This window comes from Marmota monax, unplaced genomic scaffold (assembly GCF_021218885.2).
Source record: "Marmota monax isolate L192 unplaced genomic scaffold, Marmota_monax_Labrador192_F-V1.1 WCK01_AAM20220418_F8-fsc00142, whole genome shotgun sequence".
NCBI lineage: Eukaryota > Metazoa > Chordata > Mammalia > Rodentia > Sciuridae > Marmota > Marmota monax.
The window spans coordinates 1,252,743-1,278,941 of NW_026692025.1; the positions used below are offsets into that span (position 1 = coordinate 1,252,743).

General features: G+C 50.9%; 3 protein-coding genes across 3 annotated transcripts; all 3 read right to left on the reverse strand.

Annotated features, from left to right (window-relative positions):
- Positions 1–3,198: 3,198 nt before the first annotated feature.
- On the reverse strand, positions 3,199–9,903 carry Fam50a (family with sequence similarity 50 member A). The gene is made up of 13 exons (XM_046452696.2): positions 9,697–9,903; positions 8,344–8,428; positions 8,145–8,244; positions 7,504–7,649; positions 5,395–5,471; positions 5,190–5,256; positions 4,958–5,019; positions 4,680–4,756; positions 4,269–4,323; positions 4,040–4,088; positions 3,790–3,860; positions 3,565–3,675; positions 3,199–3,389 (listed from the first exon to the last, which is right to left on the reverse strand). Exons 1-13 carry the CDS (start codon positions 9,805–9,807, stop codon positions 3,381–3,383), a joined length of 1,020 nt encoding a protein of 339 aa, XP_046308652.1. The 5' UTR covers positions 9,808–9,903; the 3' UTR covers positions 3,199–3,380.
- Positions 9,904–10,557: 654 nt separating this feature from the next.
- On the reverse strand, positions 10,558–16,576 carry Gdi1 (GDP dissociation inhibitor 1). Its single transcript, XM_046452706.2, has 11 exons — positions 16,420–16,576; positions 15,142–15,249; positions 14,883–14,982; positions 14,607–14,741; positions 13,942–14,140; positions 13,552–13,683; positions 12,856–12,955; positions 12,257–12,428; positions 11,800–11,944; positions 11,629–11,683; positions 10,558–11,539 (listed from the first exon to the last, which is right to left on the reverse strand). The coding sequence occupies exons 1-11, from the start codon at positions 16,462–16,464 to the stop codon at positions 11,387–11,389; spliced, it is 1,344 nt and encodes a 447-aa protein (XP_046308662.1). The 5' UTR covers positions 16,465–16,576; the 3' UTR covers positions 10,558–11,386.
- Positions 16,577–17,158: 582 nt separating this feature from the next.
- Positions 17,159–25,661, reverse strand: Atp6ap1 (ATPase H+ transporting accessory protein 1). The gene is made up of 10 exons (XM_046452719.2): positions 25,473–25,661; positions 25,113–25,239; positions 22,347–22,421; positions 21,713–21,906; positions 21,106–21,146; positions 20,285–20,370; positions 19,566–19,804; positions 18,868–18,915; positions 18,432–18,663; positions 17,159–17,971 (listed from the first exon to the last, which is right to left on the reverse strand). Exons 1-10 carry the CDS (start codon positions 25,622–25,624, stop codon positions 17,762–17,764), a joined length of 1,404 nt encoding a protein of 467 aa, XP_046308675.1. The 5' UTR covers positions 25,625–25,661; the 3' UTR covers positions 17,159–17,761.
- Positions 25,662–26,199: the final 538 nt, after the last annotated feature.

Genomic DNA, 26,199 nt, shown 5'->3' on the forward strand with positions numbered 1-26,199 from the left:
GAATACTCAAAATGGCCAGCAACAGAGGACTGGATAAGCAAAATATGATCTTTACATACAATGGAACATTGTTCAGTTATAAAAAGAAAGGTGACTGGGGGTGTAGCTCAGAGATAGGGCTCTTGCCTAGTATGCACAATGCCCTGGGTTCAATACCCAGTACCACACATACATACAAACAAAAGAAATGAAATTCTGATTCATGCTACAATATGAATAAACCTCCAAAACATTATGCTTAGTGAAATAAGCCAGACATACAAGATCACAATTGTATGATTCTGTTTATGTGAACGTTCCAGAATAGTCAAATCCATAAAAACAGGTTAGTAGCTGCCAGGGGTTGTAGTGAGGAAGAAGGGTAGAGACAGCTTAATGGATACAGGATCTCCTTTGGAGGTAACAAAAATGTTCTGGGAGCAGATAGATAGGATAGTTGCACAACATGATGAATATTTGAAATTCCATTGAATTATACATTTTTAAATGGCTAACTTTATACTATGTGAATTTTTCCTTGGTTGAAAAAGTTGAAAATAAAGATTAAAAGTAAACCAGGCATGGGGAGGCTGAGGCAGGAGGATTGTGAGTTCAAAGCCAGCCTCAATAACCTTGCAAGGCCCTAAATAACTCTGCAAGACCATCTCTAAATAAAATACAGAGGGCTGGGGATATAGCTCAGTTGGTAGAGTGCTTGCCTTGCATGCACAAGACCCTGAGTTCAATCCCCAGAATTACTACAAAAAAATAAAAATACAAGAAAGGGCTGAGGATGTGGCTCAGTTAAGCACCCCTGGGTTCAATAATCCCTGATACTATGAAATAAAAAAAAAAGTAAATCAGGCATGCTGGTACACACCTGTAATGCCAGCTATGCAGGAGGCTGAGGGAGGAGGACCCCAAGTTTGAGACCAGCCTGGGCAACTTAGCAAGACCCTGTTTCAAAATAAAAATATAAAAGGTTGAAGATTTGGCTCAGTGGCAGATCTCTTGCCTATTGTAAAGAAAGCCCTGGGATCAATACTCAGCAAAGGAGGAGAGGACAAGAATGATGAGGCTCTCCATGATATGGAAATAGGTGTAGGCTATCCACCTATGTTGTAAGTGACACTCTAGTAGCCAGGTACAAGCAAGATAAAAGCAGGCCACATTTTGTATAGAAAGGTAAGAGACAGATTATATATTTATATGAGTTTGTCTTTGCATAGAGAAACAAGGAGAACCAGGAGGTGATAAAAAGCATCTCTCTGGGTTGGGGGAGGGTGAGAACTGGGTTGGGCCAGAGCCCAGCCTGAAGTGAAGCACCTTGCTTCCTGCTCTTTCATGATGATGTGTGAACCATGTGAATACATGGCTTCTGCTGGACAGTTCAAGGTAAAAGAGAGAAAAGAGCACTGTGCACCAAGTCCCTTTTACTCCCCCCTTTCTTTCCCTCCCTCCGTTCCAACCATTCAACTTCAATCTTTCCCAATAGGGTATCCATAGTTGCTGTTTCCTCTGAAATGCTCTCTCCTGTTCCGGAATGGCTAGCTTCTTGTCATTTAAGTGTCAGGTTAAATTTCCCTATAGCAGAAAAGGCTCCTTATCTTTTTTTTTTCTCTTTGTTGTGCACACACACAGAGGAATGAAGCCTGAGTGAGGAAGGGACCAACAGCTTCCTCTCTAGCTGTATCCTCTGCATATGCTGGTCTTTGGTGACCCCATTTAGTTCCAAAGCATCAAATAGCATCTGCCTTGACAGTTCCTCAACTTCTCTCTGCAGCCTCCTGAACTCTCTTCTGAACTCAAACCTTCAAATGCATCCAACATCCCAAGGGTCTCCCCAAGCCTGGGCAATATCTAGATAGTCCTCCTTCCTCAGCAGGAATTTTGGCCAGCACCAGCCTCCAGAAGTGAGGTCAGACTCCTAAGACCACTGAGGCCCAGTGGCAGAGTGGGATATCTAAAAGAAGCTTTCCTGTAGTCTTTTAGACTACCACCTCAGTCCTGCACTTTGGATAAGGGGATCCTCTGCTGGGCCCCCTACCATGACATATTTTTTCTGTCCTTTTGCTGGTCAAAAAGATGTGGCTCTCCTTCTCTAACAGTCCCCCTGTATCCTTGATATTGACCCCAGAGGGCTTCCTAGTCCTCCTGCCAGGGACTTAGGGCTGTTTCCAGAAAGCAGATTCTCTCCTGAAAGAATCAGGACTGGTCTTCAAAGAGCTTGTTTTCCAGAACCTGCAGGGCTGGAGATAGCTCCTGTCTAGGTGTGACCCAGGCTCACAGTCCCTTGGCATCTTGGATCTATATGAATGCAGAATTCAGGAGAGCTTGGGGACTGTAGAGAAAAGTTGAGATGATGTCAAGTTATATGGCATTGGGTGAAAATAGCTTCCTTTCCCTGGGAAGCCTGCTCTTCTTGGAGGTTTCTCAAAGGGTAGGAAGGTATTGGCACAGAAAACCTGAAGATTCGCTCCAGGCCTCCTTGTAGCCCAAGAACAGGCTACATTGAGCTCCTCAGACTTGTCTCTCACATCTGGAATATAGGATCAGTCTTGGCCACCCCCTCCCTGCTGTGCCCCAAGGTACCCTGGCCTACTCCTACTTTCTTTCTCCTCCAAGTGACCCCAGATGGTTCTACCCGAGACACAGGGCCAGAAATGCAAGTGAGAACTCCTAGCTGGCTCATGGTCCTACCTCATCCCTTTTCCCTGCACTTTGGATAAGGGATCAATCCTTATATGAAATGTTGGGAATAGTCCAATCCATAGACAGAGAGAGTAAATTAGGGGTTGCCAGGAGCTGGCAAGACAGAATGAGGAGTGTCTACTAAATAAATGGCCATATGGTCTTTTGGGGTGATGAAAATGTTCTGGAAGTACGTGGTGATGGTTGCATAACACTGAGAGTCAACTAAATGCCACTGAATTAAAATGATCAAGCTGGGCATGGGGGCACATACCTGTCATCCCTGTGACTCAGGTATCTGAGCTAGGAGGATGGCAAGTTTGAGGCCAGCCTGAGCAATGCAGCAAGACCCTGTCTCAAAATAAAATTAAAAAACGGCTGGGTATGTATCTCAATGGTAAAGTGCCCCTGGGTTCAATCCCCAGTAAATAAGGTCAAATGGCCACAGTGAGAAATTCCATGTTATGTGAATTTTATGGCAATAAAAAATATTTTTAAACAGAACACACTTTCTCACAATGCAGGCACTCCAGCTCTCACATGTGCACTTATTTATTGTAGAAGAAAAAAGCAATAATGACAGTGCCAGGGGATGAGTGGCTACTGTCCTCCTAGCACACAGCAGCACAGTCGCAGGGGAGTCAGACACTTGAGTTCTGGAGACATGGGGGTCACCAGGGACGGCCGAGGCCAAGCCACTTTCTACATGTTCACCGGATCTGGTGTGAGAACAGAGGGACAGGGGACAAGAAAGGGAAAACAGAGATGAGAGTACTGGCTGGCATATCCCTTTGGTTCTCTAGCAAGACACTGAGAGCCCACTTAGTCAGGCTGCCCCCCCCCCCCCGGAAGGCCTCCTGGTGACCAGCCTCTCCAGCTTCCCTGCCTCCTCACCGTATACTTGTCCCACTTCTTTTCAGGGTCATAGGGTTCCCAGCGGCTGGCAGGGAAGATGTGCTTGTTCTTCTCATACCAGCTCCTCAGCACCACCTTTCCTGCATGAGACTAAGGAAAAGCCAACCTTCCTGAACTCTACTTTCCTTAACTTCTCCACAGCCCAGGGACACCACCCTGTGGACCCAGGACCTCTCCCCACCCAGTGCCCTGGCACCATCCTACTTCATCCTTCTCCACAGTGGCATCGCTGAGTAGCCGCACATCATCATGAACATCAAAGTTAAAGAGTGGCCCTTTGGGGGAGAAATAGCCATCCCAAGGTTACAGTGATATATGTATATGTGTGTGTGTGTGTATATGTATGTATGTATGTGTGTGTGTGTGTGTGTATATATATATATATATATATATATATATATATATATATATATATATGCCAAATTGTGAGAGGGACTAGGCTAGGCTCACTCACCACTCTTCCCACGTGCCTTGGTAACGATGAAGTCATAGAAACTGTGATGCTAGAAGGCAAGGATAAGTTAGGTCAGCTTGATGGTCCATCTTGACCTCTCTTATCCATACGCCACTTCCCACTCATAGGCAGACGAAAGCATGAAAGAGTGCAGAGCTGTGTGGGAACGCTACTGCAGAGGCCTAGGGGCACAGGACCCACTGCATGAGCTGGAAGTTAAGGGACTCACATGGGGAATGATTAAGTCCTCCTTGATGTACATGAGCTGCTCCACCCCTGCTGACCTGAGGAAGAAAGATGGGGGGAGGGATACAGATGGAAAGAGCACATTCTCCTCCCACAGAGGGAGGAAGCAGACAGTTAAAGAACTGGTTGGAATGCTTTAAGGGAAGCCCTCTGGTTTAGTGAGCCTGGGAGAGGCATTCCACTGTCCTCTACCTTTGGGCCAAGGCAGGATAGCTCCCACCTAAGCTCTTTATGGCAGGATGGAAAGAAAAAGGGGCCTGAGTCTCCCTTCTGCAGAGTGCAATGCCCAGCATGCCATCTTCCTAGCCAGGGAGTGGTGATCCTGGGTTTCTGGGATACTGGCTGAGATCACAGGATCTACACATACACACACAGGCGTGTACACACTGCTCACCTGAGCTCACTGAAGTCTTTACGCAGGATCTCAAGTGCCTTCTGGAGGAACTGCTGCATTGTATTGCCCTTTTTCATCTACAGGGGTGGCCCAAGAGCCAACATCCAGGAAACCAAGGAGTTAGGAAGAGAAGACAGAAGACTGGAGAAGTGCTTTTCAATAGGCAGAAGCTTGTAGGCCCTCATTCTCCGTACAGCTTTTAGGATCCCGGGGGACTTCTAAAGTCAGGCCTGTCAGTTCCTTCCCACCAAACCCAAGGGTGGCCCCCCACTGCCTACTTTGACTGTCCGCCGGTGTCCAGAGCCATCCCAGTAACTGAAGGTGATTTCAATCTCTTCACCTACAAATCAGAATTGCCTCTTGGTCTCCAGACCCAGGAACTCTGCTATAGAGCTTTCTCAGGGCACAGTGCACAGTCCAGGAGACTATGTTCAGGGGCCCAGCCCTGTTCTCTCACTGCCCCAGAACCCCAGGGCCAGACCCTCTGTGCCCAATTCCACAAGCACTCACTCTTAATCTTCTCCTGCTTGGCTTCCCACTCCTGCCGCAGCTCTTCCCGGAGACGATTTTCCTCCTCCTAGGAGAGGAAATGGGTGAAGGAGTGAGGACCAGGGCTGCTCAAAGGGTATAGCGACCCACTCCCTGAGCCAGAGTCTCTGCCAGGGCTGAGGTCAGGTCAGAATCAATGTCAGAGCCAGAGCCAGGCAGCCTTTACCTCCCTATCTCGGTCAGGCAAGAAGCTGGTGTCCACATCTGGGTTCTTCCCCAATTTCCTTTTCTTTGTGGTGATCTCTGGAGCAAAAGGAGGTGAAGTATGTCTTAGCATTATTCTGAAAATGGTTTTGATCTCATAGACCCCCAAATGGATCTCTCAGACCCCCAGGGTCCCTGAAGTACACTATGAGAACCACTGACCTAGAAGACAGACATAAACCAAAAAAAAAAAAAAAAAAAACCAACAAGATATCAGGATCCCACTGCTAGGTCTCTTAAAATGAAGCCTTTAGAAGGAGGGAAAAGCCTACACCAAACAGTGTTTTTGTAAAAGCCCTAGTGATACAGACAGGTTAATAACCTCCCCCCACTTAGGCCTGCTCAGACCAAAACAGTAGCTCCTGCCACACACAACACTGAGCTTGTGGCAGTTGACATGTAGCTAGCTGGACTAGCCTAGATGGAAATATTTTGGATACAGTTATGTTAAATACAATGTATTACTAGCCGACCGCAAGCCTGTATCCCAGCAGCTAGGGAGGCTGAGACAAGAGGATTGGGAGTTCAAAGCCAGCCTCAGCAACCGCAAGGCACTAAGTAACTCAGTGAGACCCTGTCTCTAAATAAAATACAAAAATAGGGCTGGGATGTGGCTCAGTGGTTGAGCACCCCCGAGTTCAATCCCTGGTACCCCACCCCCCAAAAAAACCCAATGTATTACTAAAATAACAATTTCTAAAATATTCCAGGTCTGTCACCTTGTCTTCGTCTGAGGCTTGGGACATAACTTGTTCAGAGTTCTCAAATATGTCCACTCTTTCCTGATATTTCAGTGCAGCTGTATCTTTTCACCTTTCCTGTCTGGAACTAATGAAATTCCCCTCATGCTTAAGGCCCAACTACCAACTATCCTCCTTGTGACACATTCTTTGACCTTGGGCTACTCCCCAGGCCACAGGTGGGGCAGCAATTCATCCAGAATACATGCTGATTTGTATGCCTTCCACTAGGAGAGGACAATGCCCTGTATGCTCCTGATCAGGTACAGAGTATGTGTGTAGCACACAGGAGAACCAGGCTGGCTTTGGCTTCACTTACCAGCCTTCCCCAAAAGTTCCTGATGTCCCCTAGTTCTCACATCTGAGGTCTGTAGTGTCCACCTAATAGCCACTAAATTTCTTTGGCTGTGTAAATTTTACAGTAGAACTAATTCAACAATTAACTCTTTAGTGCTCAGTGGCTACCATATTGGGAAGCACAGACATGAATATTTTCATCACTGCAGAAACTTAAAGCGCCCAAGAATGGTCCAGAATATCTTCTCTCCTCAATCTATCCTATTGTGGCACCTTCAGAGGGTAGCTTCTGGAACCTTCTGGACCAGTTACCAACCTCATTCCGACAGTCCTTGCACTGGTGGCTCCTGTCCAGGGGACACTGGCTGGGATTTGACTCAATTTGCCACTGACAGTGAGCCCCTACTTGGCTTTAAAAACCCATGCAGCTGGGGCTGGGGTTGTGGCTCAGTGGTAGAGCACTTGCCTAGCATGTGTGAGGCACTGGGTTTGATCCTCAGCACCACATAGAAATAAATAAATACAATAAAGGTCCATCAACAATATATAAAATTTTTTTAAAACCTGATGCAGCTGGGCATGGTGGTGTACACCTGTAATCCCAGCTACTCATAAGGCTGAGGAAGGAGGATCAAAAGTTCAAGGACAGTCTCAGCAACTTAGCAAGACCCGGTCTCAAAAAATTTTAAAAGGATTTGGGAATGTAGCTCAGTGGTAAAGTGTCCCTGGGTTCTATGACCAGTACCTAATTTACTAATCAATTAGTTATTTAAAAATAAAAAGGGATCACGATGTAGCTCAGTGGTTGGTCACTTGCCTAGCATGCACAAGGTCCTGGGATCAACACTAAGTACTGCAAAAATAAAAATAAAAAATATAAAAGTAGTGCAGTCCCGGCTCCTTGCTTTCCTTTCCTGCCCCATGTGAACTCTGGGACCATAAGCATAGCGAGCAACTGAGGCTGGGCAGTGGATGTTCTTTTTCCTTCTACAGCCCAAAATCCCGGATTGAGTTCTGGCAGGCAGGGCCCTCACCTTCCCTTTCCAGCTCCTCCTCATACATGGCCACCTCCTCCTCCTCTTCGCCTCCCTCCTCTTCTTCCTCCAAGGTGAAGGACAGGCTAGAGATCTTCCGCTTGGCCTCCTTCTTGCGCTCTTTTTCTCGCAGCTTCTCCAGCTTTCTACCAAGGCATGGGTGGCCATCATGCCCCATGTTCCTGCCTCTAGGTCCTTTCCCTGACCCAGAGACACTTGTGTGCTCAGTATGGGGCTCACCAAGTGCAGGTTGGATCTCCCTAGCACCCCAGAGGGATCCTCCTGCCTTGAGTCACTTCATAGCTCATGGGCAGAGAGCTCTGATTATGACACAGCAGGCATATAGAGATATGGTTAAGATAGAGAAGGGGGACAATGCAAGCTCTTAATACACCCACTGAAAGAAGAGGGCACAGAAAGGACTACCTTTATAGTACAGAGGAACAGAAAGGGGAAAGACAAACTAGGAAGGTAAGAAGACTTTAGTGTGGGCCCAAACTAGATGCTATACCCATTTCCAAAACAGGAAATGGGTTCCCCCCATGAAAAAGGAATAGCCTGACCCTTTCCCGGGAGCCCCCGAGTGCTAGCTGCATCTTAAGAGGAAAGCTGCTGGCCAAGGGACCAAGGAGGGAACCCACAGCTGCAGTTCTTTTGACTGCTCCTTCTTGGCCAGCTGCTTCTCCCGCTCCTTCACCAGTGCTTCCTGTTTGGCTTTCATGTCATTCAGGGTCACAAGACCTGTAAGGCAAGGAGACATGGGGGAAAGGCTGGTCATCCAGGGTTGGCAAAGAAACAGCCTCCCTAGGCCTGGGAGAGTAGCATGTGCACCCTGCTCACCCACGGTGCTGGACTTGAGCTCTGCCTCCACAGCATCGTAGTGTGCAGAGAACTTCTTGTCAATGTTGGATTTCATTATGTTCTCCTACAAAGGAGGGAACACAGCAGTGAGGACGACCCATCACTACACTGTAGAAACAACATGCTGGATGTTGGGGACCTGGGTTCTAGTCCGAGATATGTCCCTGGAAAAGACAGACCCTCCTATCCTTTATAGGTAGAGGATCCACAAAGCTAGGGGATGGTCTGCCAGCGCTATGAGAGTCAAATGGGTTGTTTCCCACCAACTCTTGCACTGCTCTGGCCCCTTTCATGTCTCCTGCTGAGGGCTAGAGCTTCTTTGGTGGCCTGCAGCCATTGGCCCTACTCATTTTTGGCCTTTTTCATATCCAGCCTATAAGATGATGCTCCTGAGACCGGACCCAAGGAGAAGACAAAGGAACAGAGTGGTTGAAGGGCTGAGCCCTATCCTGAGTGATCTTCCTCCCTCCTCCCAACCTCAGGTGTTGCCAAAGCTTCCCAGAGGCCTCCTCTCTCCACCCAGCCCCATTCCAAGAGTGCCATGTAGATCCATCTCTGACCAGGGCCTTCAAAAGAAGTGGTCAGCAGAGCTTGCCAGGAAGTTCCCACTGAGACAGCAGGGCTAGGTCCAGACAGTTTTGTGTCAAACATAACGCATGTAGTGAGGCTGAGTGAAGTCTCTGCCTGAAATCTTGTTCCTGCTCTCCCCTGGAATCTGAAGTCCTTACTCTTCTGATGAATCTCCTCCAAAGGCACAAGTTGAGGGTTCATGATTCCTCTCTCCCTGAGCCCACCATCACTGGCCACTTATTGAAGCACTGGGGGAGCTGCTAGAACCCCAGAATGTGACGCGTGCCTGCCTTCATCATGAGTGCAAAGGGTTCCAGAATGAGTCTCAGTGGCCTGCCCCTGTGTCTTACCACAGGGCTTGCCCTTCCCGGTATGCACTGGATCCTGGTAGAGGCCTGGTTCTGAGGGCTGGGGAGCCTGAACCAAGGAGTTCTGTGCTCAGAAGGAGCGTTTGGGAAGGCCTCCCAACCCCAGTGCTACCAACAGAAATATTGACTGGCTCCCTTCTGATGGAGGCTTGTCACAAGCTGTCTCTACCTCTGACATGGCCTGACTCTGGCCCATTTTACAGATGAGACTGCCGCTGGCTCACTTCTGCCATCTGCCAGAGGCGGCAAGCAAGAGTCCCGCTCCCGATTCGGGGACCGCCCCCTAGTGCTCCCAGCCCGCTGCCCAGGGTCTCCCAGGGCCTGAGGGTGGAGCTGGGCTGCCAGGGGGCCCGCGCGGTGCGCATGCTCCACGGCGCCCGGGCCCAGCCCGCACCTCTGCGATCCGCTGCTTCATCTGCTCCATCTGCTCCCGCTGCTTTTCCCGTTTCTTCATCAGATGCATGGCGCGGCCTGCCTCGCTCGCGGCGCCCTTGTACTGAGCCATGGCGGCGGCAGCGGTGACGGTGGCGGCAACAACTGTGACAGCGGCCCGGCTAAATCCCGGCAACGGCGGCGGCCGCGGTTCAGTCAGCTGACGCGTGACGTCGACCACTAGCGAAGGTGCGCCAGCGCCCGCCCCGCCATCACTGCACGTGATCGCGCCCTGCCCCGCCCCGCCAGCCGCGGAAGGCTGGACCCCCACCTCCACAAGTAGGCTCTCGCCAGAGACCTCCCGGGCTTCTCCTCCCATTTATTCAGTGACACTAAGCCTGAATATCCCAACCTCTTGTCCTTCCTTGTAGTTAACCCCGACCCGAAGCCGGGTCTCCAGTCCGTCTATTTCTTCCTATCGACCCCAGAGCTGGGCCCGCCCCCTCCATTTCTTCGGGTATTGATCTTTCACTGCTCAAAGCCGGCCCCCACAGGGTCCCTGCTTCCTCACTGCCTGAGCCCAGGTCTGGCATAGGCCCACAGACTTGTTCGCATATAGGTTGCTTGACTCCTACCCAAAGCTAGACCTAGTGTTCCCTTCGCCAGGCCCAAGGCTGGTCCCTGATTTCTGTCTTATTTTGACCCAGACGTTAGTTCTGTACCTTGATCTCCAACCGAGGCCAGATGCTAGCTTTCCTGCTTCCCCTGCACTGACCTTTGAGAGATGCATTCCCGGTGCCAGTTGCTATGCCTGGGCTCTAACCCAGACAGCCAAGGCCCTGTCAAGCACCCAGCTTTTGGGAATTCAACCTAAAGATCCAGGTTCAGGTTTCAACACAGTTTTATTGGGAGGTTTTGTTTTCTGTGAAATACACTAGAGGCTAGGGCAAGGGACACATTCACTTTGCAAGATAAGGGTTTCCCACCACTAAAGGAAAGGCATGGGGCAGGGCACACTGGGGTTTGGATCCATTTTCCCACCTCCTTCTGCTTTGCTCTTTTCTCTCAGCAAGTACCAAAGAACACAAAGACAAGGAATAAAAACAGCAAGATCAACCCTCCATTGGGGCCACACCTAAACCTTCTCCCCTTCCCTAGGCTTTGCCAGGGCTAGGAGAGGCTGAAGAAGCTTACTCTACAGCCCCCAGGCTGCATCAGAGGGCTTCAGGCTCAGATGGAAGGGGGGCAGAAGTTAATAAATTAGAATAAATTATGGGGGAGGGGAGGAATGCAATTTTGTGCTGGGAGGGCCCCTTCTTTCCAACACACTAGAGTTGGTGGGGGGAGGCAGGGGGCATCTCCAAAGGCCACTACAATGGGGGTTAAGAGCAGTGAGGGTAGAAGTCAGGTTTTCCTCCATGTCCTTCACGAACAGAGCAGAAGAATGGGGGGGGGGACACACAAGGAGAAGAACCCTCTTTTCCTAGAATAAGGAGGGGACAAGAAAGAGGATGCTATCCAACCCCCATCTCCCAAACCATCACTAAGGTTAAAGATTTGGTCAGTGAATCAATGAGGTGGGTGATGGGAATGTGGTGGGGGAAGCAGAGGATGCTGGAAACAGGGTTGCCCAGCCATACTGTCTCCCCAGCCCTCGAGGAGAACAGAGATGGGGGAGGGGGCAGCAGGGGCTAGGGGAGGGGGTTCGGCAATCACTGGTCAGCTTCTCCAAAGACGTCATTCTGTTTGCGCTTCATGTTCTCAAAGTCAAATGCAGAGCCAGCCATGCGTTTGTAGATGTCTTTGATGTCATTACAGGTTGTCTCAAAGTGTGTGGTAGCATCATAGGAGCAGGAACAGAACACCTGCAAACAGCCAGAGCCCATGGCCAGGGTGAGTTAGGTAGGGGCACTGGGTGGGCAGCTAAGAGCCAGGGCTGAGACAGGCTGCTTACCTGGCTCTCAGAACCATCATCAATGGGCTCATACAAGTCACTGATAGCCACAAACCTGGGGGGCAGATGGAGGAGGGAGGACAAGTCTCACAATGGGCCTTGCCCTTCTTGGTTTCTACTATCAGCTCCCTCCCTCTCATCCTCCCCATCAGGCTCAGCCCAGCCCCTCACTTCTGATCAATGGGCTCCAGCAGCTCCAATGCTGGCTCAATCTCCTTTTCAGGCTCTGCAGTCTCCACTGTGGTGCTGGCAATGGCGATGTATTTGCCCTGTGCGGCCACATTGTGTGCGTAGGAGATCATGCACACGTAGATGTCTGCCCATAGGAAACACTCCATTAACAGGGCCAAAGGAAACAGCCACACATGGAAAAGGCTCCTTAGGGGCCTTCTGGCCTGCCTGCCCCTTCCTACCCCGGCACAGCAGGCAGCAACCAAGGGGTCACCATCACGGAGGGAAAAGAGTCCAAGCCATCCAATCCTTAGGGTCCCCAAGTTGTGGTGACTACAATGAGGGTCCCATTTGTTCCATGATGGGATCATGTGGGGAGCCCCAAGGCTGGGGTGAGGGGAGGCACAGCAACCCCAAGGAGAGTGAACAGGAAATACTCAGTCATGGCCTAGCCTACCTGACTTCCTGTTGACCTGGTTCTGGGGGATGATGATTTGGCAGGAATTGGCATCATTGGTGTTCTTGATGGGGTGGCTAAGGATACAGATGATGCGGATAACCTGGCCAGCCTTCCGCACACGGTCCGGTATGTAGCTGGGGTCACAGATCAGCTGCTTGCAGCGGGCCACCTGTGAAGGCACCACAAGTCCTTGCCCATCAGACCATCCCATGCCCTGGGTGGTCACAGTCTGTATCCACAGTGAGGGCAGACAGCTGTGGCAGGAAGTGCTCCTCTGAGCTGTCACTACTGCTCCTCCTATAGTACAAGTAGGTGCCTAACTCAGAGAAGGGCAACCCTGCTGCTGAGAGACACTGTGATCAGGAATATTTTCTGGATCAAAGACATAACATATGGTCTTTGAGGGATACCTCTTGCCAATAGAAATGGCTATGAAGACTTCTTTTGGGGTGACTCCCCAGTTCCCAGCTCTTAGGGCCTTGAGGTTGAGGAGCAGCAGACCCATCAGCAGTCAGGCTCCTTAGGAACTGAGCCCCTAAGGTGGCAATCAAACCCTGCCCTAGCCACAATGACCCCATCGCATGGGGAAGGCTTACCTCTCCCTCAGATTTTACGCCCACCACTTTGCCATTCTCCATGATGATGTCATCTACAGGTTTGTTCAGCATATATGTTCCCCCATAAATGGCACTCAATCTGTGGCGAAGACAGTGATGGTGAAGTTCCCCTTCAGGATAAATGGGGATCAATTCCACTACACTCTCCCCACTCCACCACCAAGGTACAGAAAAGATTGCCCAGGCAGGCCAAAGTCAGGAGATCCAGCAGTTCGTCCCAGCTCTATCACTGCCACAAACTCAGGACTGATCTTGGCATGCTCCTTCCTCTCTGAAGCTTCTTCCCAGAATATTCTGTGATGGGCTATATTCTCTGATGGGCTAATATGAGGATGGCAGAAGAAAGCAGTTCCACATAGAAATGAACCAGAGGACCAGAATAAAGGGACTCACTGGAGAAGGGCCAGCTATCAGCTAAGCCTCAACTCAAGGTTCTGGGACCCAGTGTCCAATCCTGGTGTTGCCAGAACTGAGAAAGCCACTTCCACAGAGGCCTGGTTCTTTTCCTGTATACCTCAATGTACTAGGGCTATGCTATCACCCAGAGATGCAACAAAGTAAATGAAGATCACAGATGGGAAGGTATGAAATGCTCTAAAAATGCTCAAGGGGGTCATTTCCATTCTTGGCCTTGGTACTAGTAATGCCAACTGAAAAAAAATGCCATTTCCTCACCTTGCAAAGCCCTGAGGCAGCTCACCCAGGCCATAGAGTGGGTATAAATATGGGCTCTTGCCATACCGGGCCAGGGACTCGCTGTACAACTTAATGCGGTTGATGGTCTCAAGACAGGGCTGGTCCAGGTAGCTGGGGGACAGGAATCCGGGAAGATGCTCTGATAGCAGCACCCCTGCTCATCCCCACCCAGGCACCAGGCCAGCCTTCCCACCTCCCTGTATGGCCTGGTAAAGATATGGGTAAAATGCAGGGGAGAGAGGGAGTGAAAGGTAACAGACGGGTAAGTACAAGGGACATGCAGGGTGGGCAGAAGGAGCAGGAGGAAGGTGTGAGGAGGGTAGGGTGTAGGCTTGGCAAGGGGCCTCCCACCACACCAGCCTCCCTCACTCATCAGTGCGATAGAGCGCCAGGGCATGGCCAGTGAAGTCAATGACATCCTGGCCCAGGTCAAACTTCCGGTAGACATCACGCATGCTGGTAGTCTGGGGGTCAACACCCTCAAAGGTCTTGGGGTCATTCTCATCAAAGTTTGCCACAAACACCAGGAACTTGCGAAAACGCCGTTTCTCAAACATGCCCATCAGATCTGAGAAAGGGAGCATGAAGAAACTTTCTGTATCACTGGAACACTAAACCCCCCTTCCCAGCTGGGCAGGCCAAGAAAGTAGATGCCCTAGCTCCAGCTGAGCTTCTTCACGTGTCCTGATGTTTACCCTCCTACCCTTTTTGGCCTTAGTTTCCCCACTTGTATGAATAGGGGGTTGAGTTGGACTTGGCCTTCCCATCTCCACCACTTTGGGATATTTCAGGGGTTAAGTGGAGGCCCTGCCAAAGTCTAAAAAGAATCCCCCTCCATCTTTTTTCTACATGTGTTTCCCTCCTGGCAACCTGCAATGGAGAATACAAAGCAAGGAGCCTCTCGTACTGCCTGGTGAATGCTACCTGGTGCAAAGGGAACCCTTCTCTGGATGGCTACCTTGCCACCAGCCCTGAGGACAGTCTGCCTCCCCCACCCAGTCCACTATTCTCTGGATCAGGGGACCCACACTCACTGGAAGCCAAGGCCTCAGTCTCAGTGGATGGCACTTTGTAGATCTTGCCCCCCTTGTACACAAAGCTTCCCTCCACCACCTTGAAGTCCAAGTAGCGAGTTACTTCTGTATACAGTAGCATCTTTACCAGCTGCCCTGTTGGGAGGGAGAGGCAACATTAGCTCAGCTCCCTCCAGAAGCTCTTGTATGGTCTGGCTGCTCCTGCTCTAATGTCTGACCCTCCATTGGTCTTCCCAGTTGCCCACCCCTCAACAATATCTTCTTCATCTCCCTCACCATTGGCCATGAGGAATTTGGGGATCAGGTCAACGTTCCAGTCTCGGCCCCGGCCCATCGACTCAGGGGGCCCCTCCAACAACTGAAAGCGCTTGTACAGCTGTAAACAGGAGGGAGAGAAAGAGAAAAACCTCAAGGTCTACCCCTATGTCCCCTACTGTCCTAGAGAGCCTGGGGACATTCTTCCACCTTATGCCTCAATGTGAGAGGGTTAATGAAGGATGGATCTGGGCCTGGGTCCAGGTTTAGGCAGCCTTACCTCCTCCAAGGGAGTGATAGAAGAGCTCTCGCCCCCATAGTAGGGGTTTCGGTCCATGTGCAGCACCTTCTTTCCATTCACAGACATGATACCTGACAGGATGCATTCCTGCGGAAGGGGTGACATTTGCTGCTGCATTCCCAATGGCAGCCCTGATTTGTTCCCAAACCTGCCACAATGGACAGCTCCTTCCACCCCTAGCTTGTTGCGTTGCCTAAAATTGAGGGTGACAGCTTTATCTGACCAGTGTCTTCCATAATCTTGCTGGGAAAGATATGAAGAAGGATAAAAATAATGGAGACTTTGAGGGGAACAGAGTGTGCATCAGACACAGGGACAGTCTTCCAATACGAACATGCCAAGAAAGTCATCTATCTATGTAGAGCACATGGAAGGACAGATAAAACATGATGAATCATAGAGAAGACCCATTTCAACCTCAAAGGACACCTGAAAGGGAAGCCAAGATTATCACAGTCTTTGAAATTGCAGGCCCCACCCTCCACTGCTCTTTTTTCAAAGGACAAGAGCCCCTGACCCTGAGCCTTCTTGACCATGATCATGGAAGGAGGGTGTATGGGCCCAGATTGAGGGAGATGAGTCTCAGGTAAGCAGACCAACAGGGTCTGGAGGAAGGGAAAAGATAAACACCCTCAGCAGTTACTAGCCCAAGGACAAAGGCTGCAGACACCATTCAGTCTGAGGTCTCCATGGGAAACTGGGGTGAGGTAACAGGAATGTGGTCACTGCCCCCGCTGCTGCTGCTTCTGGAACATTCCCTGGGTTCCCTGACCCCCGAAAAAGCCAGGAAGGTGGGATGAGAGTCCACCCTGGCAAGGCCACCTGACCCCATGGCCTCATGCTGCATCCCCACTGCGATTAGCACAGGATAGGAGGGGATACTGGGAAGGTGATGGGTGCCGCAGATGGATAAGGGGGGCAGGGTGGGCGGGGTCGGGGGGCATCAGGTCGAGTGGGGGTGAATTTTCCAGCCAAGCAGGCCAAGGGAGGGAGCACACCAGGGGGCCAGGGGTTGCAACCTGGGGAGTCGTGAGGTCGTGGAGGATTCCTTCAGGGCAACCAAGGCATAACAGTCGAATACAATCGACATTGTGTGGCAGGGTAGTGAGGTGGGCATAGGCCTGGCTTTTGGGGAACCTGAGCGGAGAATGCAATGATGGGACGATGGAACGATGGGGCTGGTGACCAGGGGCTGCATCATCGCGGACGGTGGGGAAGGCATGATGTAGGGCCAAGGGCGCGCGAGGGTGCACTTACAGTGAGGCCGGTCCCCAGCACGATCACATCGTATTCCTCATCCATGGTCAGGCCTTGGTGCCAGCGACCGCTCGGCTCCTCCTCCTCCTTCACCACAGCAGCCGCCGCCGACGCCGCCGACGCCGCACTGGACCAAAGATGGCGGCTCTACGGCCGCCGCCCGACCCCTCCGCCGCGTCAAAGAGTCCCGCCCCCTCCCTGCGAGCCCTCCACGCCCACAGGGCCACTGCCTCCGCAGATAGCCTCCCAGAAGGGCTTCCGGCGCCCGGGTCCCAGCACCAGCCCCACTCCACGAGCGAGTCTGCTCGCGGAGGGTCTAGAGAAGAGCGGGGAGGGGCGGGGCGGCGGCTGGTGCTGCGGTTCGTAACGGATCCTTGCGCGGGAGCCGCACGCGCCCCGCCCCGCCCCCCGGGAGGCTCAGCGCGGCCCCGCGGGTCTGTCGCGCGCCGCTGCAGCAGCTTGGGGGGGGGGGGGCCTGTCGCGTTGCTTTTTCTGAGTGCTGCCATTGTCACGAGTACCTCCCAAGGCTGGAAGCACATCCAGACTTTGCCCTAAATGCCCGTTCGTACTCTAACCAGTTAGAGGCTCGACTTGTGAAAGATCCTCCCGGCCACCCAGGTTCTAAATGTTCTCGCCTCCCGCCTGTCCTGGCTCGGCTACATCCGGGTGCCTCCTCCTGCATCCCTCAGCCAAAGCCAAGTGCATACCTAATCCAAGCGCAGAAAACAGTGACAAGAGGTCCAATACAGTCTTTATTTTATTAGGAAGGAAACAAGAGAGCACCCCAGGCTCCTGCCAGGCACTCCTGGTGGGAACATGACAGAAACCCAGTGATTGCATCCAGGCCACCTGTAGTGGACGTCCCTTCCTTCTCAGGCCACAGAAATAAACCCCAGTGTACTGCTTATTGTTAGCACATCACCAAATAATAATAATAATAACAGCAAAGCTAGACGGTTAGTTAAGCAGTACTTCCAAATACCTCCACACTCAGGAAACCTCAAGCTCATGGCTGCTACTGGAAGCCCCATAAAGCTTGGGGAGAGAGCATTTGTTGCACAAAAGCACTATAAACAGCAAGGGGGTAATGGTGAAAAGATAATAATAAATAAGGAGAAAGGGACCCTAGAACTACTGTCCCCTCCCTTCACAATGACTGAGCCTGGGAAATTTGTCTAATATCTATGCAGAATATATACACCTTATTGGTAGAGATGGGGGGACAGCCCCAGGGAAGCCCCTCAGTGGGTAGAAGAGGGGAAGCCCTTCAGTCCAGTGTGCCACAAGATGGGAAAGTGACAACCTGAACACCATCACACCCTCAACCTCCCATTAGCATGGGTCACACAATCTGAGTCAGAGAGATAGTGGGGCCTTTGTGGTCATCAAAGCGGTCCATGGTCTTGAGGCTGAGGATCATGTGTAGGCCATAGGTGAAGATGAAGAGCATGAAGAGGGAGGTGAGCAGTCCCATCCATATACCCGGGGAGAAGAAGCCGGCACAGTCACTGGCGTAGGAGAACTGCTCACCTGTCACATTGAAAGCCTGAATCTGGGGAAACACACAGATGTGAGTCAGAAGAGACCATGTGGCTCCACATAAATGGGAGGTCCAGAGTCAGGGACAGTCCATATTCCTGATAGGCAGCACAAGACAGGACTGTCAACCACAAGCCCAAGCTACATTGAGACTCTTCAGATCCTTCCTCCCCCTCCCCTAGTACTCTGCTACTATCAGCCTGCATTCCCACCTGAAGGGGAACATGACAGAAACCCAGTGATCACATCCAGGCCACCTGTAGTAGATGTCCCTTCCTTCTCAAACCACAGAAATAAACCCCAGTGTACTGCTTATTGTTAGCACATCACCAAAAAACACAATAATAGCCAAGCTACATGGTTAGTTAAGCAGTACTTCCAAATACCTCTATACTTGGAAAACCTCAAGCTCATGGCTTCTACTGGAAGCCCCATAAAGCTTGGGGAGAGAGCATCCCCTCCCTATTCCATACCTGGAAGTCCTGAAGAGTCATCTGCCACAGGGAAGGCTGTGTGCGGGCTACAAGGAGACTGCCCTTCTTGCTAAGACTACTGACATACTCGCAGTGAAAGGAGTAGATGCTAGGCCCTGTGATCTGGGAAGCATTGAAGTAGGTGACAGAGCCATTGCTGTGGATTTCGAGGCGATCCATGGTAAACCAGTGCCGGGCAGATACTGGGTAGAAGCGGTTAGCCAGAATGAACCTGGAGGAGGTGTTAGGGGTGTCAGGTAAGCAGGGGAGACTGAAATGACAGTAGCCCCCACCTATATCTTAACTATTTCAGGACTCACTTGTGTTTTATTTATTTGTCTTTTTTTTGCAGTGCTGGGGATTGAACCTAGGGCCCTCCACATGCTAGGCGAGCACTCTACCACTGAGCTACATCCATCCCACTTGAATGACTCACTTGAACGTCACTGTGGTATCAAAGAGCTGTTCATAGGTCAGCGAGAGCCTGCAAGGTGAGATAGAGATGTGCTATCAGTCTCCAGGAGGGCCTTGGGTGGCTTAGAGGAGCAAGCTCCTCAGTCTGCTCCTGCCTAAGCTGATCCAGTTCCTCATAGTCACCTGAAGATGCAGTGTTCCCACTTGATAGATGGGGAAACTAAGGCTCCAGTCGTAACCAAGTTAAGAACAGAGCAAGGAGGTAGAAGCCAACACCCAGGTGCTGTGCCTCTAGCTTAGGGCTCCTTTCTCTGGTCCCCCTGAGTCTACTTCCCCTCCTTTTAGCTCCCTGTTAGAGTCACTGAATTGCCTAGTTTGGGCTTTGGGGTAAGGGGAAATGGGAGGGTATGGGGGCCCTAGAACTGATTGTTGTAGCTGGTCTGGTATCTGACCACACACAGGCCTAAGGTTTCCTTCAAGGGGGAAGCACCAGGTTCCCAGGTCCCAACCAAGGCCTAGGGAGCACAGGGAGGCAAAACTGTGAGTACCTCCCCCTCTAGTAGCTCCACCCTGAGATACCACCTATCCCTGGTGAATAGAGCCCACCAAGGCCACCCTCACCCACAACACACATACCTGCCCCTGGATCCCTGCCCCTGTCCCACAGTGGCAGGAAGGCCATGTGTAGTGGCTCATTCCTCCCCAGCCTAGTGCCCTTACGTGGCAATGGAGTCATTCCAGGAGGAGCCAGTCAAGTTGAGCCTTTGCACCCCAAAGGTGAGGGAAGTCAGATCTTCCCACTGCTCCCTGTATGCCACAGAGAAGTTCTGGGCCCAGAACAGGATCCGCGGGGCAGTGTCATTATAACTCACAGGAGGATGGATCACAGCTGGTGCCACTTGTTCTTGGAGTAGCTGGCGACCTAGTCCCCCAGCCACCATGGCTACATCACGAGCCACCTGCAGAAACACCCAATAAGCCTTCTTTCAACAGCCTTGGGAGCAAGTCCTGACCCACTGTCCTGCTCTCCCATCTCTCCCTATTGGGCATCCTGTCCATCACCTAAAAGTCCTAGAAGTCTGAGAAGGCAGTTTTCTCCAGGAAGCTTTTCCATGGGCCCCTAGCCCTGATGATATTTTCCCTCCCTCAAACTTAGGATCTCGTGGACTATGTTCAAGAATGCAGCCCATAAGGCTCACAAAGAAAGATGGAAAGCTGCCCTAGATGGAGGAGGCAGAACTTGACTGCTCCTCCTAATCCTCCCAGAGCTGCCCCACTGGGGTAATCCTCCAAGTGCTTCCATGAGCCCTGGGGCTTCTAGGAGGCCTTGCATATACTTCACCTCTAGGCAGACTCCTAGCACATGCTCCACCTTTAGGCAGACTCACCACACTGCCTCTCCCCACATGCCTCAGAACCCTTGCTGGTAATGCACATACCCTGGAGGGGCGGACTGCTGTGAGAGCTGCTGTATAAGGGACATCTTCAGACTTGAGTGTGCTTAGCACCTGCCCAATGACTTCATCTGAGGGGAGAGCAGAGAACAAGGTCACCAGGCAGCCCACTTAAAGAAACGCTGCCTGGAGCTGGGGTTGTGGCTCAGTGGCGGAGCACTTGCCTGGCATGTGGGAGGCACTGGGTTTGATCCTCAGCACCACATAGAAATAAATGAATAAAATAAAGGTCCATGGGTAACTAAATAAATACATATATACATATATATATATATATATATAAACACCGCCTACCGTCTGCTTTAGAATCCTGGATCATGTGAAAGTCATGCTTTTAGTTTCCACTGAAGATCCCTAAAAACTGCTATTTGTCTTCGCACCCCTCTGCAAGCCTCCCCAGGGAAAACTGTGGCCTGTCAACAACACCCTAATGCCAAGCCCAACCTAAGCAAAAGGAAAAATACATATAGAAAACTCTATATCCACCCAACTACCATTCCATGGGGAATGAAAAGCTGTCATTTATAGCAAAAAAAAAAAAAAAAAAAGTCCTCCTAATTGTTTATTGCAGTGTGAAACTCTGGTAGTCACACAGCCCGAGCACCAACTGGATCCACAGGCTCCTGCACAATAAGTCACAAGGCATTTGGACACTCTGCAAGGTGAGACTAGTTGCAAAGAGCTGTTCCAAGAAGCAGGGAGCCATCCTGGGGGTGAGAAAGGGCTGAAGAAAGATGTAGGCTAGCCTTCTGTGGTCCTTGCCTGAGGAGGAAGTGAGAACATGCATCCTCCCTGACCCCACTCACCGTTGCCTGTGAGGACTTCCCTGGGCGCCATCAGACCGGAGCTATGGACAAGACACAGCATGAGACCTCCACAGGTAGCTCTGCCTGGCCTGCAGCCTGCTACCCTTCCCTCAGCTCCTCTAGCTTCTCCTCCCTCTCTACTAGCCACTCACCAAACCTGCACATTCCAGCCAGCACTCTGAAACCTGTGCAGGGACCAGGCTCACCAACTCCCTCCATTTTGCTTACTTCAGCACCTCTGCCTGGAATCATGTTCCCCTTCCCCCACAGGCTTCACAGTCACCACCATGTCCTTGACATCTGCTCTATGAATAGGGCCTAGATAGGTGAGGAAATTCCCCACAAGCAGGTCCCCTGTCTGCCTCATCTCTGGAGGCCCAACAGACCTAGCACACTGTTGGGTACTGACTCTTAAGTCAAACCTAGCAGAAGGCTCTTACCATCTCTTCCTGGCAAAGAGGGAACCTTCTTCTGGAAGGGTTTTAAGGTGATACATAGCAGAGGGAGTACTATCATCTTTGGCCAAATTGTGCCACCAAAGCCCAGAGCCTTGCCTTTCTCTGGGCCCCAAGGCTACATGCTGGAGACTAGGCTACCTGGGCCATACCTGGCTGTATAGGGCAGACGGATGAGCAGAAGCGCAGGGAGGCTGGCATTGAGCTTCAGCTCCCGAAGGGTAGCAAGGTCCACATGCAGGGGACTGGCCCCAAGCTTCTCCTGCAGGTAGGTGGTCAGAGTGCTGACTGCATACCAGTCAACAGCAGGAAGCACCAGCGAGGAGGGGGCCAGGTCCAGGGCATTCTGGGAGTTGGGAAGAGGTGGAAGGCTAAGTGAACCAGAGACCAGTAGACCCAGGCTATCCCCCCAAACTTCCCTGGCAAGATAGAACCACAAAGGGGTCTCACTTTAGGTCAGAAAGAAAATGGCCCCCTTAGGCCTGAAACTTAGACCCCAGGCCTTTCTACCCTCAAAGCCAACATCTCTCGTCCCAAATCATACACTTCTCAACTTTTTTTCAGTGCTCTACCACTGAGATTTCATTTTATTTGGAGACAAGTCTCTCGAACTTGCCTAGGCTGGCCTTGAACTTATTATGATCCTCCTACCTCCGCCTCCCAAGTAGCTGGGATTATAGGCATGTGACACCACACCTGGTTAAGTACAGCTCTTATTGTGCTGGAAAGGAAGGCACAGGATGGCCTGTCCACATGACCCAGGGCTGGGAGAGGACTCTTACTTACCTCCAGGTTAGAAAAGGCGCTGTCCTGCTTGTTTCCAAATACACCGCCATATGCTGTGAAATCCTCAATGCTTAGCTAATAAGAAAGCAGAAGAACCATCTCAGGAGGTTGGGCAACAAATAGGGGCCAGAGGACCTATGTATTCTCAGAGCCAGTAAAAATCTCATTTAGAGTCAGATTTGGCATGATAGACCACAAACTGTGGGTAAGTAGGGTGAGGGTTGGGTAGAAGGCTCACTCTTCCCTGTAACACTGTCAGGATAGGGTGAAAAGACACAGAAGATATGGTCACGGGGTTGAGAGATCTGCAGGTGGCTGGCTTGTGGTAACCTCGGGAGTAGGAGTCAGCCAGCAAGAGGAACTGGAGAGGAAAGAGGGAAGCTAGAGGAAGGGAGGGTTGTAAGCAAAACATTCACAGCGTGGCTACCAAAACGGAAGTCAAAGTCAGAGCAAAGGAGGGCCAGCTATATCCAGTCCAGACAGGATCTTCTTTAAGGAGGGTGAGAAGTACCCCACCACCACCATTTTTTGGTGGGAGGGCAACAAAGTATAGATCTTAGAACACGTGTAGTGGAGGAAGCAGCAAAGTCTTTGGAGCTCTCAGGACCACAGCAACCCCAGTGCCTTCCCTTTCCCTCTACAATATATACATGGCCTTTAACTCCTGCCCTCTACCCTACCCCCCCGTTTCTTCTGGCTTCTGTCAGGTCCAGAGATGATCTTAATCAGCTTCCTTAACCTCACTATGTTTAGTATACACACTTGCTCAGCTGTCCCACCTTTCAGGGAAGGAAATTCAACCATGTTTGGCTGCTTGTGCTGTCCAGTGGGCTTTCTTTCTTTCTTTCTTTCTTAATCTTTATTTTATTTATTTATTTATTTATTTATTTGTATGTGGCGCTGAGGATTGAACCCAGGGCCTCGCACATGCTAGGAGAACGCTCTACCGCTGAGCCACAACCCCAGCCCCAGTGGGCTTTCTTTAATCAAGAGATCACATCACCCCCTGTTCCGAGGCTTTCTGTCATATTGAGAACTGCAACCAACCTTCCTCCTCATAGCCTAGACAGCCCTCCCTCATCTCCTGGCTACCTGGAAAACCATCTCCTAATCCTTTCTCTTACTCACAAGGCTCCAGCCACACTAAGCGCCTCCTTGAACTTACCAAGAGCACTCCTTACACATGGCCCTTGCATCTGCTGTTCCACTACCAGGGATGTCCTCCCAAAGCTAGATAGCTCTCTCCCTCTTCAAGATATCACCTACTCAGTGAGCAATTACCTGATCATCCTCATCTAAAAACAGCATCCTAAATTACTCTGTCCTCTTAGCCTCCTTCCTTTGCTAGACTATAGTACTGATGTCATATACCAACTTAGTATTTACTGGTTGCCCCCCAAGAACATTGGCTTTCTGAAGAGACGAGGCTTGGTTGATTCTGCTCACTACAATATTCCTAACACTTAACAATACCTGATATATATGAAGCATGTCATCTTTGGTAAATGCATTAATGTCCCAAGACTGGGGGTACCCCAAACATGTTTTATGTAGATAAAGAATTACTTCTCACAGCCCTGATGTAGGTGGTGTCTTCATTTCAAATTTGCAGAAACTATCATTTACAGAGATTATTCATGGGCTCAAAGGCTGATAAGTGGTAGAACTAGGAGTCCATTATTTTTAAAAAAATATTTGTTTTTTAGTTGTACACAATACCTTTATTTTGTTTTTATGTGGTGCTGAGAATTGAACCCAGGGACTTGCACATGCTAGGCGAGCGCTCTACCGCTGAGCCACAACCCCAGCCCCCATTATTTTTTTTATATTTATTTTTTAGTTGTAATGGGACACAATATCTTTTATTTATTTATTTTATTTATTTTAATGTGGTGCTAAGGATTGAACCCAGGGCCTCGCATGTGCTAGGCAAGAACTCTACTGCTGAGCCACAATCCGAGCCCAAGAGTCCATTATTTATACCACCTCCCGGAAATACTACAGGCCAGCATGACCACTACCACCTGCTGACACAGCAATGGAGGAAGGAAAAAAAAAAAAAATGAGCCAGAAAGCCCAGTAACAGGAAGGGACAAGTAGAGGCTTTATAGCCTCCCAAACACCAATCATAGGTTTCCCTAGAATCCTCTCGCGTACTACACATTTGCTTTGGGGACCGAGGCCTAGAGAGGAGGGAAAGCAGCATGCTGATTATGAACACAAACTGGGGAATAGGTCTGACAGATTCAAGCTGGAACCAGTGTGCTGTCTAAATTGTGGAACTTGTACAAATAATTACACCTCTAAAAACCTTAGTTTCTTTAGCAAGATAACAACATCAGCTTAGTACAGCACATATGAAGCAATAAATATGGAATCATTTTTGGATTATTCCTATCTCTATTATAATCACTACAGTTTGAGTTACAACTCTGCCAACCATTAGCTGTGTGACCTTGGGCAAGTCACTTATCCTCCTCCAGCCATCAGACTTCTCATGCGTAAATGGTTATGATAATTCAAACCACACTAAAGTAGGTCATAGAATGTCTAAAGTGCTTGGTCCTTAGTAGGTATCTGGTCTCTGACCCGTTGTTTCCTCCAATCTCTGACCATTTCCACTGAAGCTTTTCCTACAGGCCTTACCAAGAGTAGAACCACACCTTGGGACAAGGTCATGAAAGCTTCCCTTTAGTAATGGACTGTGGGGGCAAGCAACCTGCCCGCCTCCCAAATACCAGGACTGAGTAGACTGGGTGGGCGCACCTTGTCCTGTAGGAAGAGCAGCACATTCCGGGGGCCCAGTTCCAGGGCGGGGTCTAGGTAGGTAGAAAGCTGCATGTCGCTGGTGATGTGGCCCTCGTGCGTGTCGACCACAGGAGCCCACAAGTCCCTGACAAGGGGCAGAAGAGGTGCTGTCATGAGGGGGCGCATGGTTTGAGATCTGAAGCCCATGGGCGCCCAGCTTGATGCGTGGGGCTCATAGCTCTCTCTGATACCCGCTGACTTGAAGCGAGCCCCAGAGCAAGGGACAGTCCCCCTCTTGGCCCCGCAGCCCCTCACGGAGGGCGTCCCAACCACCGCGGCGAGCTGCGCAGCCCGCCCCAACCCGGCCCGGCCGCTCACCGGTCACTCGACCACAACACCAGCGGCACCTGCTGCTCCGCCACCACCGCCGCCGCCGAAACCAGCAACAGCGGCAGCCATGGCATTTGCCAGAGCGCCGGGGCCCACCGCGACCCTGTCCGCACCCGAGCCACCAATCCCGCCGCCATCATAGCCTCAGTCTCCACTGTCAGGGACGCCACGGCCGCCGCAGATCAGGTGACCAGGGCCCCCTCCCGAACCCCGCCCCACCCCACCATTGGTCCAGGAGTAGGCTTTCTCATCAGAGTCTCCCATGATTGGGCCAAGTGCATGGCAAGGCACTCTCAACTACTCCTTTTCACTGGTTGGCTGTACGTGTCTTCAGGCACGCATGCTCTGCGTGAGGAAGGGGGCGGGGCCGAGCCCTACCTGCTCACACCCGACCTATCCTGGCGGCGCGCTGTGCGGTTAGGTGCCGTTCGGTGCAGCCCCATAGGGTGGTTCCAGAGCGCTGCAAACTGAAACATGTCGCCCTTCCCTGTTTTAGTCATTTTGCTTAAAATTGCAAAAGTGGTACGTTTTTCCTGCAGATAGACTCTCCCTGGTACAGATGAAAGGAGAATGCAATCCCTTAGCGTGAGGAGAGATGAGGACCCAGGAAGGAATCGAGAACACCAGCACTTACAAAGGGCAGGGAGGAGGAGGGTCCAGAAAAGACCTAAGGAAGCAGCATCCGAAGACGAGAGGGAAACCGCAGAAGGAAGCG

What these genes read in the sequence shown, in the direction of transcription:
- Fam50a (XM_046452696.2), bottom strand. Translation starts at nt 9,807, where the DNA reads ATGGCTCAGTACAAGGGCGCCGCGAGCGAGGCAGGCCGCGCCATGCAT. An exon ending in CAGTCAAAAGAACTGCAGCT is followed by an intron (nt 7,650 to 8,144) that starts GTGGGTTCCCTC and finishes ATGCCTTGGTAG; the next exon opens with AAAGCTGGAGAAGCTGCGAG. An exon ending in CAAGCAGGAGAAGATTAAGA is followed by an intron (nt 5,020 to 5,189) that starts GTGAGTGCTTGT and finishes TCTGATTTGTAG; the next exon opens with GTGAAGAGATTGAAATCACC.
- Gdi1 (XM_046452706.2), bottom strand. Translation starts at nt 16,464, where the DNA reads ATGGATGAGGAATACGATGTGATCGTGCTGGGGACCGGCCTCACT. An exon ending in CAAATTCCTCATGGCCAATG is followed by an intron (nt 14,742 to 14,882) that starts GTGAGGGAGATG and finishes CCCTCCCAACAG; the next exon opens with GGCAGCTGGTAAAGATGCTA. An exon ending in CCAGGTCAACAGGAAGTCAG is followed by an intron (nt 11,945 to 12,256) that starts GTAGGCTAGGCC and finishes TCCTATGGGCAG; the next exon opens with ACATCTACGTGTGCATGATC.
- Atp6ap1 (XM_046452719.2), bottom strand. Translation starts at nt 25,624, where the DNA reads ATGATGGCGGCGGGATTGGTGGCTCGGGTGCGGACAGGGTCGCGGTGG. An exon ending in GGAAGTCCTCACAGGCAACG is followed by an intron (nt 20,371 to 21,105) that starts GTGAGTGGGGTC and finishes CTCTCCCCTCAG; the next exon opens with ATGAAGTCATTGGGCAGGTG. An exon ending in CAGCAGTCCGCCCCTCCAGG is followed by an intron (nt 19,805 to 20,284) that starts GTATGTGCATTA and finishes GTGTTTCTGCAG; the next exon opens with GTGGCTCGTGATGTAGCCAT.